Source organism: Calonectris borealis, chromosome 1, assembly GCF_964195595.1.
Source record: "Calonectris borealis chromosome 1, bCalBor7.hap1.2, whole genome shotgun sequence".
Classification (NCBI taxonomy): domain Eukaryota; kingdom Metazoa; phylum Chordata; class Aves; order Procellariiformes; family Procellariidae; genus Calonectris; species Calonectris borealis.
This window is the reverse complement of record NC_134312.1, coordinates 55,555,377-55,570,880: the sequence shown is the minus strand read 5'-3', so window position 1 is coordinate 55,570,880 and position 15,504 is coordinate 55,555,377. Positions and strand designations below refer to the sequence as shown.

The 15,504-nt window shown below is 37.6% G+C and overlaps 1 protein-coding gene across 6 annotated transcripts in view; it reads right to left on the bottom strand.

Moving 5' to 3' along the window:
- UBN2 (ubinuclein 2) overlaps positions 1–15,504 on the bottom strand; it is a 56,260-nt gene that overhangs the window by 31,836 nt on the left and 8,920 nt on the right. For 5 of the 6 annotated variants that reach the window (XM_075153354.1, XM_075153336.1, XM_075153329.1 and 2 more), the window contains exons 3-5: positions 13,987–14,088; positions 2,163–2,300; positions 831–943 (exon numbers count right to left, since the gene is read on the bottom strand). In XM_075153354.1, coding sequence (XP_075009455.1) covers positions 831–943; positions 2,163–2,300; positions 13,987–14,088 — 353 coding nt within the window. Of the gene's footprint in view, positions 1–830; positions 944–2,162; positions 2,301–9,144; positions 9,376–13,986; positions 14,089–15,504 lie in introns of those variants that run through there. The other variant, XM_075153371.1, reaches the window with a different exon arrangement.

Below are 15,504 nucleotides of genomic sequence, written 5' to 3'. Positions count from 1 at the left end.
TCCAACTGATTTGTTTTGCTAAGTTTTGTACACATTAAGGCAAAGGTTATTTACTCTTGACTTCTCAATTTAATTATGGAGAAGTTGGCACAGTTGTTAAACTCACAGCTGATCTATGCTACTAAAATACTTAAACTTGCGTCTCAGACTCCTGAATGGTGGCAGGTTGCTTCAAGTTTAGGCACACTGTGTATGTTAAAAAAATTGCTAAGAATTTTGACATGCAGGCTCAACATCTATATGCTACTTAAATTGAGCATTTTCTGCCAATTCATCACCTTGATGAAAAATACCACCAACAACTTTTCAATACCAACTTGAATATTCATAATAAGACAACTTTCACTCAACGACAGTTTTCCCACCACCTTAATCCTTCCATGCTAGCATCAGAACTCAGGAAAGCATACATGAAGTTAGTAAGACACATGTAGAATAATTAAGCTATGTTTATAGTTTTCCAGATTAGAAACCAAGGGATAGAAAGAAAATTATTTTTCATTAGAAGATGTAGTTCTTAGTGCTATGTAAGACTTCGGGTAGAACAATGATGGATAATGCTATTCATAGACTCAAAATTTATTTTCTGTAACTTGTCTTTTCTTGTTTTATTATGCCTTGTTCAAAATTCTGGGGGACAAAAAAACTAGTTCGTAGGACTTATTTATGCAAAACTCCCAAACAAATTCCAAACCCAAAATCTATTAGCTATTAATTATAGTTTAAAAAATACAATATTCTAAACAGCTATGATAATCTTGCTACAGCACGCTATCTTGAAGCCAAACCTCACATACAATTCAAGGGTTCATCTAAAGAAAGAAACCTACCCCAACTGCTTAGGAACTTTCATTTTCCGAGGCTTCTTCTCCTTTTCTGTCCCTTCATCTTTCCGCTTGCGCTTCTTCATTCCACGATCTTCACTTTCTTTTAACTTTGCTATCTAGAAAAGAGATCAATTAAAGGACAATGATTCTTCCACCCTTAAGGACTTTTACAGCAAGAAACATCTAGTTTTCCTTACACATTCCAATTCAGAGCCAGGAAAAATACCTCAATGTGTGTAAAGGCAAACAGTACCCCTAGATTCCTAGCAGCAATTGCAGTTACTGACAAGTCTCCGTCATTAATCATTTTTAAACAGTTACTGAATTCAGAGTTTTCAATAAGAAAAATACCTTAAGGCACACGCAGACTGATGCCCAGCCAGTATGAGCAATGGCCACCTTGGAAGACTGAATCCCCCCCACCTTCTTCTTCTGCTACCACAGTTTCATTGCTGAGTATGAAGTTACATAGTATGGAATATATTTTCGACAAATTCAGATCAGCTGTCTCCTGTCCCAAGTTCTTGCAGATCCCTAGCTTACCTGCTGGTGCAGGGTAGGAAAAACACCACCCTTCACACTGTGCAAACATTATTCAGCAACAGACAAAACTTAGGTGTGTTATCAACAGTATTTTAGTCACAAATCCAAATCATAGCACCATAAGGGCTGCTATGAAGAAAGTTAACTCCATCCCAGTCAGATCCAATACAAGAACCTTAAAATTACATTAAATTTAAAGAATTACAGAGCAGGAAAGGACATCAGAAAGCAGGATGTTTTTTGAATGGCATGGAACTTGTGAATGTCACATGCAAGTAATTATGTTCACATTGATCATAACTTGTCAAAGTACAAACAACAGCACGCTGTTTTGGAAAGACTGTATATATACTTTTTAATATAGCTATTCTTATGTGCCGGGTTTATTTTAACAGATGTTTTAAGTGTTATTCTGAATATTAGGAGCAATTGCAAATCATGCAAGCTTTGTGCAAAATCATAAAAACCGTGTTGGAGAATTTAAGTTCTAATCTCATATAATAAAATTCCTTTAAAATTACAGAATCATCTGTCACTTCAAGATGGATGGACACAACTCGTTAGCTTGCCTAAACAGACAGTTAGTCTTACAAGACTGGATAGCCTGTGGACATCCTGAGTTATTTCCCGAATGCTAGTAAATGAGCCACAGAACAGAAAATGCAATAAAACAATACTGTGCATCATTCTGCGTTCAGCCTCTTCATCTGAGCCATTCTAAGCGTATCAAGTATTTCCCAATGTCCACCTAGCTGTAAGTTCTGTATACAAAGCATAATTAAGATAACTCACTTTAGGTGGCCTATGCTTTTTGTCTTCTGCAAAGTCTTCGTCCTCTGAGTCAGATGCCTGGCGGAACTGCAGTGTACCAGTGTTGATATAAAACCCTCCATATTTGGTTGTCAGGGATGCAGGAACCAATTCATCATACTGGGCAGGAAAAAGAAGATGAGTTCATCAGCATTTCTTAATAAAATGAATATGTAGTTCATTTTTCAGTCCCTATACATGAAAGATTATATACAAGTACACAGCACAGCTTGCTGGAATAGAAGCAGGATAGTAATGCTATTGAAAACTTACTGGCCAAGGCACAGAACACTAATATCATAGAATAACCTTTCTACTTTCAAAACAATGCCCTTTTTTTGGAAGAAAAGACAGGATTACAGCATTAAAAGTACTGCTTTCTGAAGGAAATGAGGATGGGCACAGAGGCATTCCCACCTCCCACCACCCCAGGAAAAAAAAAAGCCCAAAAACTTTTTAAACTTTTTTCCCCTCAATATTCTGTCTCTGAGAGCATGTTACGTTATGCTAGACATTAAATCTCAAGATGCATAAACCATATGAACAATGGATATACCACCTGCCTATGAGCAACTTCACTTGATTGTTCACTGGTTGTTTTTGTCCAGGAAATAGGCAGGCACATAGTGAATTATATGTTTTCATCTACGACAGCCTTACAGGCATACCAGCAACATCACTGGTTGAAAACAAATTCTGTTAAAAAAACCAAAACAAACCAAATCTGCCTCTATCGATTTTAAATTTTACGTTTCATACTTCTATTGAATACCCTTCAATTTTATGAGGCAATGTGCAGTTCAAATTGCCTTCTGTTAGTCATACACTTCTATCACAGGCCCTTTAAGTTATCTGTAAATGATAACTACAGTTATTTCCAGAACCTATTTCTTCCATATTTTCAAAAAAGATGAGTCTGAACAATCACTATACTGCAGTGGAAGAAGCCTAATCTATATCAGAATTTTACAGAATTTGATGTTATATCCAGGAAATAGGACTGAAGATAGTAGAGATGTTCTTGTAAATTAAACATAAAAAAACTTCTCAGATTATATGCTTTGTTTCATTAAGATTGCCACAGTTTTCATTAATACCAACCTCTGCAGTGCACTTGACATGTTCAGATGTTCCAACACACACTACATTTAGTACCAACTTTAACCACAGTGCCCTGCTCAAAAAACTACCTCTCTTACAAAGTTCTTCGAAATTTTCTTTTGTTAAAAATGCTATCCCAGACGTGACAAACTTAGCCACAGTATCTGTTACCTTATTTCCAATTTTAGGTGTTGAATATGACATTGCCTCTTATACAAATATAACAATGCCAGGACCTGTTTCATTGAAAGTCAGACATATTCTCACTCTGTTTAGACAGTTTTAAAACCACAAAAGGTTTCAAACTCTTATACACACTTTATTTTGAAAAGCACTTAGTATTTATGAAGGAATTTTCAAGTTAGAATTGCAAAGCTATATCTCAAAAATATTGAAATCCAAAGACATAGGAAAAGTAGTCAATATCAAGTACAATGGAAGACAATATTAATTCTATTATTTCATGACCAGCAGCCTCTCCAGAATTACATTCTCTCCCAAGTATTACCAGAAGACTGTTAAATCTCTAGGAAATACCTTGTAAACAGCAAACTCTCAAAAAGACTGGGAGCATGAATGGATTCATTCTAGCTCTGTGCAGAAGTATCAACAAAGCAAGCCATGGAAGTGTTTGCAAGAGAACTGAGGGAGGGTTGCCTTGACAATGCTGTTACCACTACGCAGAAGGACAATGTTGTCCTTAACTACTCCAAATTTGAACTACTGGTCTTAGTTTTCAAATACTGAAAATTGCAAGATGGTGAACTTAATAAGCCACAAATATAATTCTGGAAGCTATAGTCTGTCTGGAAGCATAAAAACAGAATGCCTGAGACACATACAAATGGAGAAACCATTTACAGGACCTAGGAAGTGTTACAAAAGTACCAGAAAGACACAGTAACAGTGCAATGACTAAGAATCAATTTCTGCCCTTCTTCTGCAAGAAAGGGTAGGATTTTGAGATACCTCAGAGGTATGCATTCTGGCAGAGGAAAAAGTCGATTTTGAGTTACAGCTGTAAGCAATAAGTGTTTCGTAGCACAGCCAAATGATTAAGACTTAAAGATACTTGAGAAGGAAACAATGTGTTTGTTATTTTGAAGTTTGAACCAGCAGGCCTTCCACTTAACTGTCTGTTAAGACAATTCAACAGGCTGAATAAATGAGTAGGCAGTTTTAACTGCCACAACATTAACTGAAGACTTGAGATCACCTACATGAAGGGAGCACGCACAGTGCAAAGTGGAGTGTCAGCTACCAGCTTATTTCATTTCCCCCTGCATGCCATGCAAAATATATTGAAGTTAAAATGGTTTATGAACCAAACAGTCTGGGCTACCAAAAGCACTAAGACAGGAAGAAGAGTTATCCAGAAGAGGAAAACAGTGAATGTATACTTCAACAAGGAAGCTGGTGGAAAAAGCCTGAACTGGAGATCTATTTGGATTTGATCTGAGTAAGTAGTTAGAGATTTCCATGAGTCATCACCTTTTATTTTCGTAGAATGGAAGGCTTAACAAGCAGTACAGAAAGACAGAAAGGGAAAGGAAAAGTGGTGACAGGATCTATGAAATACCCTAAGATCACATCAAAGACGAGCGCAAGAAAGCAGGAGAATCTATTAATTGGACAAAATGAAAGCAAAGTGGCTTAGTTGTGGACTTGCCATTCATCTTAAGAGACCAGGACGACCACGCAAAGTAGGAAGTGCAAGGTAAACTTGAGAGTGGAGGCTGAGTAAGAATTTCAGAGAAAACTGATGTTTTTCCACAGCTCTCAGAACCAGCTTCACTATGTACACGGAAGATGAAAGGGAAAGAAAATAAATGATTATCCACAGTGCTTAATAGACAGCAGGCATTTCCCTTTTGAGCTGACAGGGTGTGAACTGAATCGGTGAGGCTGGGGCAGTACGGGATCAAAACAGAAGAATACAGTAGTCGCCAAGTTTGAAGGAGAAAGCACACAGTCAAAGCTGGAACCATTACCATAAGAAGTGAAGAGCAAGTAAAGGGAAACACAGTGAAGACTTGGCTGCAGAGCAGTAAAGGAAGCCCTGGAGAACACACAAGAAAAAGTAAGGATTAGACAGTCCACAAGTGAGGAAGCCTGAATCACAGCAGATTATTAGGATGATCAACATGCTGTGTGGCACAGATCCATAGGAACAAGGCAACTAGAAAGGCAGAATTCGTTCAATATACAGATGAACAAACTATGCCATAATAGTCGGCAGGCAAACAAGGTCAGCAAGATGTGGATGTGCAACTTACCAGTTGAGGTTTCAACAGCTTCTGCTGAGGACTATGAATTTAGTCAGAATTTCAAAGACTTTTTTGACATTCAGTTCTCCTTAACCCTTGACAGAGTTTACTTTTCCCTACCAAAATTTGGTTTGTCCTTAGCCTAGTGAACAAGGTATAACTTATGACTTAATGTTTCCTTTTTTTCGTTTTATTTTCAACTTACATAGAACAGGGACCTGCAGACCACAATGTACCTCGTACTCCCTCCTTCGAGGTAAGCTTACTATTTTCTAGCACCCTAATTGAACAGAAAATTTGAATATGATTGTATAAGATATTGGCAACAGCTAGATTAAACTTCATTTTAAAGTTTCTTCAGGTCTCTCAGTTAACGGGAACATGGCTCTTGCAACTTCTACGTCTTCTGATGAATTGGTTTCAAGACTTTTGCTTTGCACTAGCTTTTTTAGCATATGAAATCGCAGAAATGATCCTATTAAGGAAAATAGTTTAAGCCCTTTACAGTGTTCTGCTCTTCCTTATACATTCCAAGACTGAAAATTAAAATTCTCAGACCTACCAACAGACAGGACTTCATATGATTGACTCCTGTGAACAAAGATTTGTCCCACAAAAGATTACGGAATCATTCTGCAGATAAAAAAATAAGACTGATATATTGTCTGATCATCTAAAAGCAGATCAAGTATGCAAGTTATTTTCAACTTTTGTCCTTGAGCTACTTTACTATGCTTCTAGTGCCATTAATCTAATTAAATGTTTAGGTGCGGAAGATAATTTAGTTTTTTTTTTTTAAATAAGTTAACCAGTTTCAACTTCATTATTACACCAAGAACAACAGAAATTTTATGGATTATACAGTTCAGTTGTGAAATCCAGACCCACAGTACACAGCAGTATCTTATATTGTCTACTCTTGTGTTCAGATATTTTGACCTTGATCCTCCTCATTCAACTCCCTTCCAGAGAACAAACTATAATATAAAAGTACACATGTGAAAAGGCTTTTTAACACTTCTGTATTAAGTCCTGGAAATCAGATTTGTTGCAAACATGTCCAAGTGTTTTAAGAAATGTAGCCTGTACATTATATGTTGTGAAACTGGTATTATTTAGATATCTTTTATCTAAATAATAGCAGTTAAGCAGGGATCATTTTTGTTCCTTGTTTATTTTTGAGATGGCTCTAACCAGCTTGGGGGGGGGCGGGGGGAGCTGTTTATTTTTGATCATCATTAGCCCACTGAATAAAGTCAAGCTAACTGAAGTTATGTCAAATATGGTTGCTTCAGTCAAATGGACTGAATATCCATACACTTCACTACGTACTTCAAGATACTTCAAACAAGCATAGTTGATCCATCTCTATGCTTCTTAAAGACACAAAGAACTGAAATGCACTCTTTGGCTTTGCTATCCTTTAAGGATGAGTTTTCAAACAAAAACCCCAGAACTATCTTTCCGAAAACCAGCATAATAGAATATATAATGAAATCTTGAACAAGGTTAAGGGGGAACAATACATTGCTTTTCTAACCCAAGACAACATCAAAAAGCAAGCAGAAAGAGCCTTCCTATGGTAAAGAAGATTCCTCTTCCAAAATGCATAGGCAAGTTGTTTTGTTTTTTAACCCTGGGCAAAGGACGGCTGGCAAAGCACAACAGAAAAAAGCATAACAGACTATTAAATAAAGATATAATACCTGGCTCAGGGTAGTCTAGACTAGGATAGGATGGTCTCCTAGGAGAATCCTAGTTTAGTAGTGAGGATATTGTAATCCATCAGCCTATCACAGCACCTTGAGAGAAGTACCAATAGATATATATTGCCCTGTTTTGCTCTCACCACGACCACCACCTTTTATACCCTTCCACCAGTCACCAGAGTCAGGCTATTAGCTTCAGTGACCTTCAGTGCAACAAGATGACATTCTTAGGCTGAAATATTTTCAAGGGGATAAGTTATAAAATGTATGACCACTCATGTGACCACCTTTATCTGTCCAACTCAATTATTTCAGAGATAGAGCTCTGACCCACACAGAAAATATAGTTCAGTGTTTTTATTACAAATAAATATGCAATGTATTACTTAACCTCTCCAGGTTTCATGGTACAGAATTACTAGAAGATTCTGTAGGAAAAAGTTAGGCTTTCCTTTCCCATTCATCTAACATGAAGAGCAGACTTACCCTATATGACACTTAAGACAAATGCTTTTATAAAAGATCTGTTATTTTGGCATGTTATAAACCCCCCTTTATATTACATTAACAATCATATTGTTTGTATATTTTTTGGAAAATACTTAAGTTCCTTGTGCTGCTTAAATAGATTCATCTGCTCATGAAGAATAGTTGATCCCAGGCCATGATCTACCCCTCTAGTAGCTCAGATTACTTTGAAAAGTGATTTTGTGCTCTTCAAAAAATTAAATTTAGCAAAAAGCAAGAAGTTGCTACACCTATTATTTCTTAATTACTGCTTACTCCTACATTCTTGATGTACACAAATTTAAACAATGGTACTACAAAGGCCAGATAGAAGTCTTAGGTTTTTTCAAGTACCTATGCAGATGCTGAGTTTTCAGTTTCCCAGTTGTCCCACTGAGGTCATTAAATACATGAGCAGTCCTAAACTACCTGGATGAAATCTAGGCCAGAACACAGGGTTAAAAAAATTATTTAAGAAATTACTTATTCCTTCCTAAAAAAGGATATGATATTTTGCAGAAGGAGCAAGAGAACATTACTGTTGCTTTAACAAATATCAGACTTGTTCTGCAAATTCAACTACCTTTGTCCCTCTAGCCATAATGGTTCTTGTACTAGAGGACTGCTGGGTATATAGTTTAAACATGTCTGTTCTGCATTAAGCAGAACAGTATCTGCTTTATTTGTTTGGTACTCCACTTTACACCTTTATTCATCTTGGGGTGAGGAGGGATAAAAAGCAAAGAAAGAATCTCCTAATTAGAATTTGCCCTTGTATTCACTCAAATGCATATGACATGTCAGGTGCCAACTGGCAGATCCACCCTGAAGACACCTGGGAAGCATGCAAGGCATCTTTTATTAAAGGCGACACGGTGCACTCAGCTAAGTGAGCACTATTCCCCAACCACAGAACTTCCAAGACTGGGCAAAGCGACAATGAACAAGGAAGACAGACTAGTAATATAAACACACAAATCCATAGCCAATGAAACAGCTAGTAAATGAATCTCTTAAAAAGAAAAGCTTTAATGCACCCTCACGTATTCAGTGTGGATGAGGTTTGATAGAGGTCTACAAAGGCAGCTTTTTCCACATGAAAAATGCAGCAATGTTAAATTTATCTCTCAATCCAATGTGAAAGTATGTTTAATAATGGATCCTACGTAGCATTTCTCTGTATATGCCTCTAACATTGGTGGGTTGATAGGTTTTTTAGTTTTGTTTTTTTAAGAGACATTTATCTTTCTCAAGCAACAACACTGCTCTCCATAGCTAAGCATAAAACAAGCTCCTTTGAGTAGGAAGGATGAGAGAACATCATCAAGTTGGCCTAAAACAGCATCTGGCCCAGAACACCACAAAAAAAGTAAAAATTACCATCAGCACACTGAGCTCTGCCATTCCCCAAACAGATACCATTCTCACTGGGAAAAAGCATCTCAGTTACTCAAGAGTCTTGAGCAAGATGCTCTTACTGGCAATCCATCAGCTTCGAGTTTTAGATCACAGCAGCAGGAACTTTTGAGGGGAAGCCAGGATGGGAGAGAAGAGGATATTAAATATCACACCTTTAATAAGCCTGGAGATTACAAGATGAAATAAGCCAAATTTATCCTGAAAATGCGTGAAAACTGTGTATCGTGACACAGAATTTTTGCAAAGACTAAGCCCTTAAATTATAGAAAGCATTCTAGGGAACCCAGATAGAAAAAGAGCAACTCTTTTACCAATATGTTCGGAATTACTAAAATCAACATGCAATCCTTGAAAGGCTGTCTTTTAAGAGGGTCTGAGCTCTTGAGGCAAGATGTAGCTAAAGAAAAATGAGTTTTTCCTTTAAGTTGAAGTACCTGTTTTGGAGAAACTTTCCATGTATGAGAAACCATTGGTAGGCTAGTTTTCTCTACCCAGCAGCACAGGACTCCTACACCAGTCTTTAGAAGGCTGCTGTGAAATCATGAATATAGTAGACTGGGTTAAATATTGACATACGGCGCTGGATGTCCGAAGTACTGAACTGCATGCTTCCCATTGCTCTTGGCATTCATGTTTTGCTTCAGTTCCTGTCAGTGTTGCTACCTGCTTCAAAAGACAGCTTTCACTGTTTACAGATTTCTAGGTGGATGGCTCTTTCTCTGCATTCATCTACCCAACACTGGGGAAGGTGCTAGCCAATCTTTGTTTTGGATGTACAAGTCTTATTACCTCTGAGTGAGAGAAAATTGCATACTTTTTCACTAAGCATCATTCAGATACCTGTTCTATATTACATAGCAGAAAGCTCAGAAAGCACTGTATTCCCCTGGAATCTATATAAAGCTTACATTGTCAGGAAGGTATTCAGCCAACCAAATATTCAGAGATCATCACAAGAGCAAGTAGTCTAGCCAAACCAGGCTGATATGCATGTGTATGCATGTGTGTGCATGCAGGAAGAACAGAGGGGAAGCAGAAATCAACAGGAATACCATTCCACAAAGAATTTAGTTCTGGGCAGTTTACACTATAGCAAAACCTATTTTCAATATCATAACAGTGGAAACAGTGAGAAGGGACAGATTGCTTTCCAGGTTATGAACATTTTGTGTATTACTACCACAGAGGTCCATTAAGATAAGCAAAGATTAGGACTTGCCATCAGACTAACCGCTACATAGGGGTTAGAAACAATAGTAAGATGGTCTGGATTTACTTTTTTTTCCTGGAATTAAGACTTCCCGATCCGTTGACTACAGTCAAAATGCTTAACCCAAAAATATCCACTGTGTAGACTGAAGCATGGATTTCCCACTTGCCTGCAATCACATTCAGAGAGGAAAAGCCACTTCTTCGGAACAGGACCAGCTAAAAATTTTCCAAGGAGGACAGCAAGTTAAAAAACTGAACAGCATATATATCAGATACATCCAAAGCAAACAGCAACCTGTAACTATGTACTTATTCCTGTAAGAGGAGACAAGTCTGAAGGAAGATGGGAGGTAAGAACTGACTGTGTCACTTGGGGTAATACATACCCAAGAACCTTTCTCCAATATTTTCCTTTAGCTGGCTTCATGTCCAAGTCCACTGAATTGCTCTTCAGGAGCCCTTTTCTGTGTTCAGTAGCCACAAAGACTTTGATGGTCTTAATGCAGCCATGCTGCTAAAGTCTTTACTACGCTGTAGGGAAGTACTGATTCTTTCCAGAGTAAACAATGAAAGCAATTCTGTAAGAATCTCATGCATAATTTTCATTTTCACAGAAGATAAACAATGGCAATCTAGCCTAGTAAGCAGCCCAAAATTTACCCTACTTCATTAGGGCAAGATACCAGTGCCCTTTGAGGAGTCTGACAGGAAAAAACTCTTTGCTTAGGAGAAGCTCCCTTCTATCAGCACCTTCCAAGAACCTTCCTCCAGAAAAGGATGTCCTGTACCTGTCTGTACTCCAGTCCCATTAAAATCCATTACCTGAGAATCATGCCATTAGCAGATTCCCTGCACTTGACCCTGATACCTGCCCTCAAGAAAACAAGCAGAACAATTGCTTTCCTGGATCCTTGGAGGACCCAAATGCTCTGTTACATATGCTACTTGTTATATATGCATCTATGTTACATGTACAAAACTGCTTAATTGGAAATGGATCCAAAGGAAGCAGAATTCCTTAACTCTATTATGATGCCTGCTAAAAACAGGCCTAGAGTTTTCTTGGTTTGATTTCTTTAATAACATTTGATGGCATTACCCCAAAATCTGTTTTTAGAAGGAAAATATCTCTAAAGCTATGGAATAAATCTGTTTCAGTGCCAAAGAGCTCATTATTTCTTTCACACCTGTGACAAGAAAAAGGACTAAAATTCTAAGGAAGCTTTCAATTATTTTTTTCTGGGATACAGAGGGAGACAACAGGACGCCAATCCTGGAGCAATTCAAGAGGCACTCATACTCATTTTTCAGATGTTTGTGCCCAGGATATTATAGCTTTTTATGTGTAAGAAAGTGTATCTTCCAAAAGGCAGGAAGTCCAGGCTCGGCCTGGACCCTTTCTCAGGGTACACAGTGATTTAATAGCTGGCCACACAGAAGATGAGCAAGCCAGACACTTGGATTTTACTTCTGAACACTTCCCATTTGCATCTCAGATGGAATGAGAGGTTTTGTTGCTCTTAACTCCTATGTTACAAGACTCTTAAGCTCTGCAATAGCAACTTAGACTGCAGCCGGCACACAGTGCATTTTTTTTTTTCTTCTTTTCTATATAGTAATGGAGATAAAAGCAAAACAGAGATGGCTTCTCACTAGTCTTGCAGACACAAGGCATAATGATTTGTTCAGGAGAGCAATCTTTAGAGAATACACCATTCTCCCCAGTAGCTTCCACAGCTACCACATGATGCAACCATCTGGTCCTCCAACAACTGCCTTTTGTATGTTCTTGCAAGGAGTCTGGAAAGAGATATCAGAAGTAAATGCTCCTGCAAACCTAACGGATCTGCTGCTGGTAACAAGAACAGCACTGGAAGGAGGCACAGTATGACAAGTACTAATACACCAGTGAGTGTTCAACTCTGCTAGACTTGCATACATCTTTGATAGAGACCTGTACTACAAGTACTGAAAGTTATCCAAATCACATATCAGATCTGTGATAGGTCACAATAAATCCAGAAAAACCAAGCTATAACTTGGGTCCTGTATCATAAAATTTCAAAACTGAGGATGGTTAACTTAAGCAACAGTAAGAAACCAGATAAGCCTATAGGCTCAAGTGGTTTTTCAGCAGGATTGAAGCACATCTGTTCTGATTGAGCTGAAGATCAGAATCTGACCTTTGGAAAGGACATACCAAGGCTTAGGCCCCAATATTGTTCCAGCAGCACAACCAAAAGTTGAGGGATAATGATAGGACAGTTTAATATTGGCAAGTTCAACTAAAATTTTTAAGAAAAAGGACAAATTAATACAATCTACAATAAGCATCTACAGCAAACTCCCTTTTCATGCAACTTGTTCACGTGCCTTCAGACCTACTTCAAAACTAACAATACACACAGATGAGCTCAGCCTGCTATCCAGTGTAGTTAACAGCAGAACTTCTTTTGCTCAAGAAGATATCAGTTCTGCAGCACGCCTTCCGTGCACCTCACACAGTTCTTAAGAGCAATATTCGTTGCAACATCTATGTGCTAGAAACCTCACAGCTCAGTGTTCACAGAAGCTCTTTACGAAGTTTTACAATTTCCCAAATCTACTACCACATTCAAAAGCAGACTTGACATCATGTATGCTAAGCAATGCACTTCACTTCTGTGCTTTTCCTACCCTTTTCTCACAACTCCTTTTCATCATCTTTGCTCTCCCACTCAGACTTTTAGCTCCCTCCTCTCCAGAGCAGTAGATCACTGCTGCTTTGTCCAGTGTCACTCAGCAGTGGAGGAAACTGAAGGCTGTCTAAAGTGTCAGGTGTTTTTTCTTGGTTTTTTTTTTGTTCATTTTTACTTGACTAAACAGTACATCTACTTCTTCCTGACATCTAATAAAGGAGAATTATATGACGTCTCCGAGCTTTTACCTCATCCACTCTCTCTTCCAAGCTGCTTCTTCATTTTCGTAATTTCATGTATCATCTCTAAGATATCTTCAAATGCCCTCTTATAAACCTCCTGATATCCCTGATATTGCCTGCACCTAACTAATACCTTTTTCTTTTACCTCAAGATGTGTTTTCATTTCTGAAAAATATTGAGACAAAATAAGCTGTAACACCCTGCTGTTTAACCAAGCTGTTTTATCTCAAATTTTTCAGACATATTTGGTGAATGTTTAGAATAACCATCCTATTCTTATTGTTTTTTAAGAGCAGAATTGCATCCTGATCTAATGCAGGAAATCTAACACCAGTAATCTACTAATAATCCAGATAGCTAGTACAAGAAACTAAACAGAGCCAGTGTAATTTCAGTCCATAGTAAATGAAGGCCACAAATAAAAATGATTTAATTTCTTAGGCTGGAAAATTATGTGATATAGCAATAGCTTTCTTAATTCTTGCAGTGCTTAATGACAGCTTATTGAGACTACAAATACAATCATTTGTTGGATTCCCAAAGTATTATGGCCTTTGGATCCATACCAGTTATAGACGGGCACAAAGTATTTTCCCTTACCTTTCCTCTTTATCAAAAAATTAAAGCATTGTCTTTATTTCTTGTTGCTGCTTTGATGAGGCTCACTTACCGCTTCAGAATTATCAATGAAAGGGTCCGTTTCATCATAACCATAACCTATATCAATTAGATCCTGCAGGCGATCCTTCCGATGTTTGTGGGGCTTTCCACCCTGAAAACAAAGCAAGTGTTATATCATTTGGGAAACGGGGAAGCAATGTACTAAAGTCTACAAAACATAAGGCATTGGAGGGATGGTCATTAAGGGAATTAGCAGTTTTGCTTTCTGGGATGCTTCCTTGAAGATGGTCTAGATGACTAAAAAACTTTCACACAGGAATGAGTTCTGGCAAACATGCTTTACTACAGCCTCATCAGAATCACCCCTGAAAGGTACTAGACACCTAGTGTCTACGAGTTTGTCAAAATTGTCAATACAAAAGTCTTAAAAGATAAAATTCACCTCCATTTTAACAATATTTTGCAAGAATTCAAGTTTGTAACTAAGTAACGCATGCGCTCTTGCAAGCAAACAGGAATCTCTCAGGTATAATTAAATAAATGCAATAGAAAATCTAGGAGAAAAAAAGTGAGTTCCATTTTTAATTCAGGTTTCCAAGCTATATTCCAAGCTAAGTATTCCTAACCTCTCCTATTAGTCCTATCATCCTCTACAGTCACTCATCTGATAAAACATCTGAATGACTTTTTTTATTTTTAAATGTATTTTATTTTGGATGAGAGAAGAAAAAAATCTTAGAAAAATAGGAATTCTGTTTAAACTCCAGTGCAAAAGCATATGTAATTCTCATGATTCTGACTGAGGCACCAGCAGGCTGTCTGAAGAATGCTACATAAACTATACTTTACCTCTACCCATCTCACTAATGTGTAATGCAATCCACCTCTGTACCACATGTCTTGCTAAGCCCAAGTAACTACCACCATCCTTGTTTGTGAGCCCAAAATCCTTCTGCAGCAATGGCTATTCTATGATTCTATGATGTCAGTATATGGGCATTACAAAAAAATTTTTAAAAGTTCTCAATACATTCTGAATGCCTGTTATTCATAAAAACATAGTGCAGATATGGAATAAAGTTAATAACAAAAAAGAAGTCTCGTAATAGCCGAATGAATAAAAGCAAGATTAAAATAGTAACCTGTATTCAGACATATGAAAATACCCGAACCATATGTATGTATAGAGAATTTCTTTCAGGCTGGTTCTACCCAATTATGTTTAAGGAAGTGTGTTGAAAGTCTGTATGATCAAGATGTTAAGGATGCAAGACCACAGCGGAAGAACTGAAGGGATTATCTGCATCAGTGTTTACTATGCAGCAGTTCAGGGAAGTTTTACCACTGAAGCTTTTCACCTTTCCCAAAAGAGTTCCTCCAACCCAGGAGGAACTGAGTCCCAGAACATAAGCAGTCATGATACTAGAGCAAATTAAGATGTCTAGTTCCTGAGGCTGCAAACAGTATTCATGCAAGTATTCAGAAAACCCAAATATGAGTTCAACAAATTAACTGTAGCATGTAACCTAAGGTTTAAACAACCTTTGCCCAACAGGACTAGAAGATG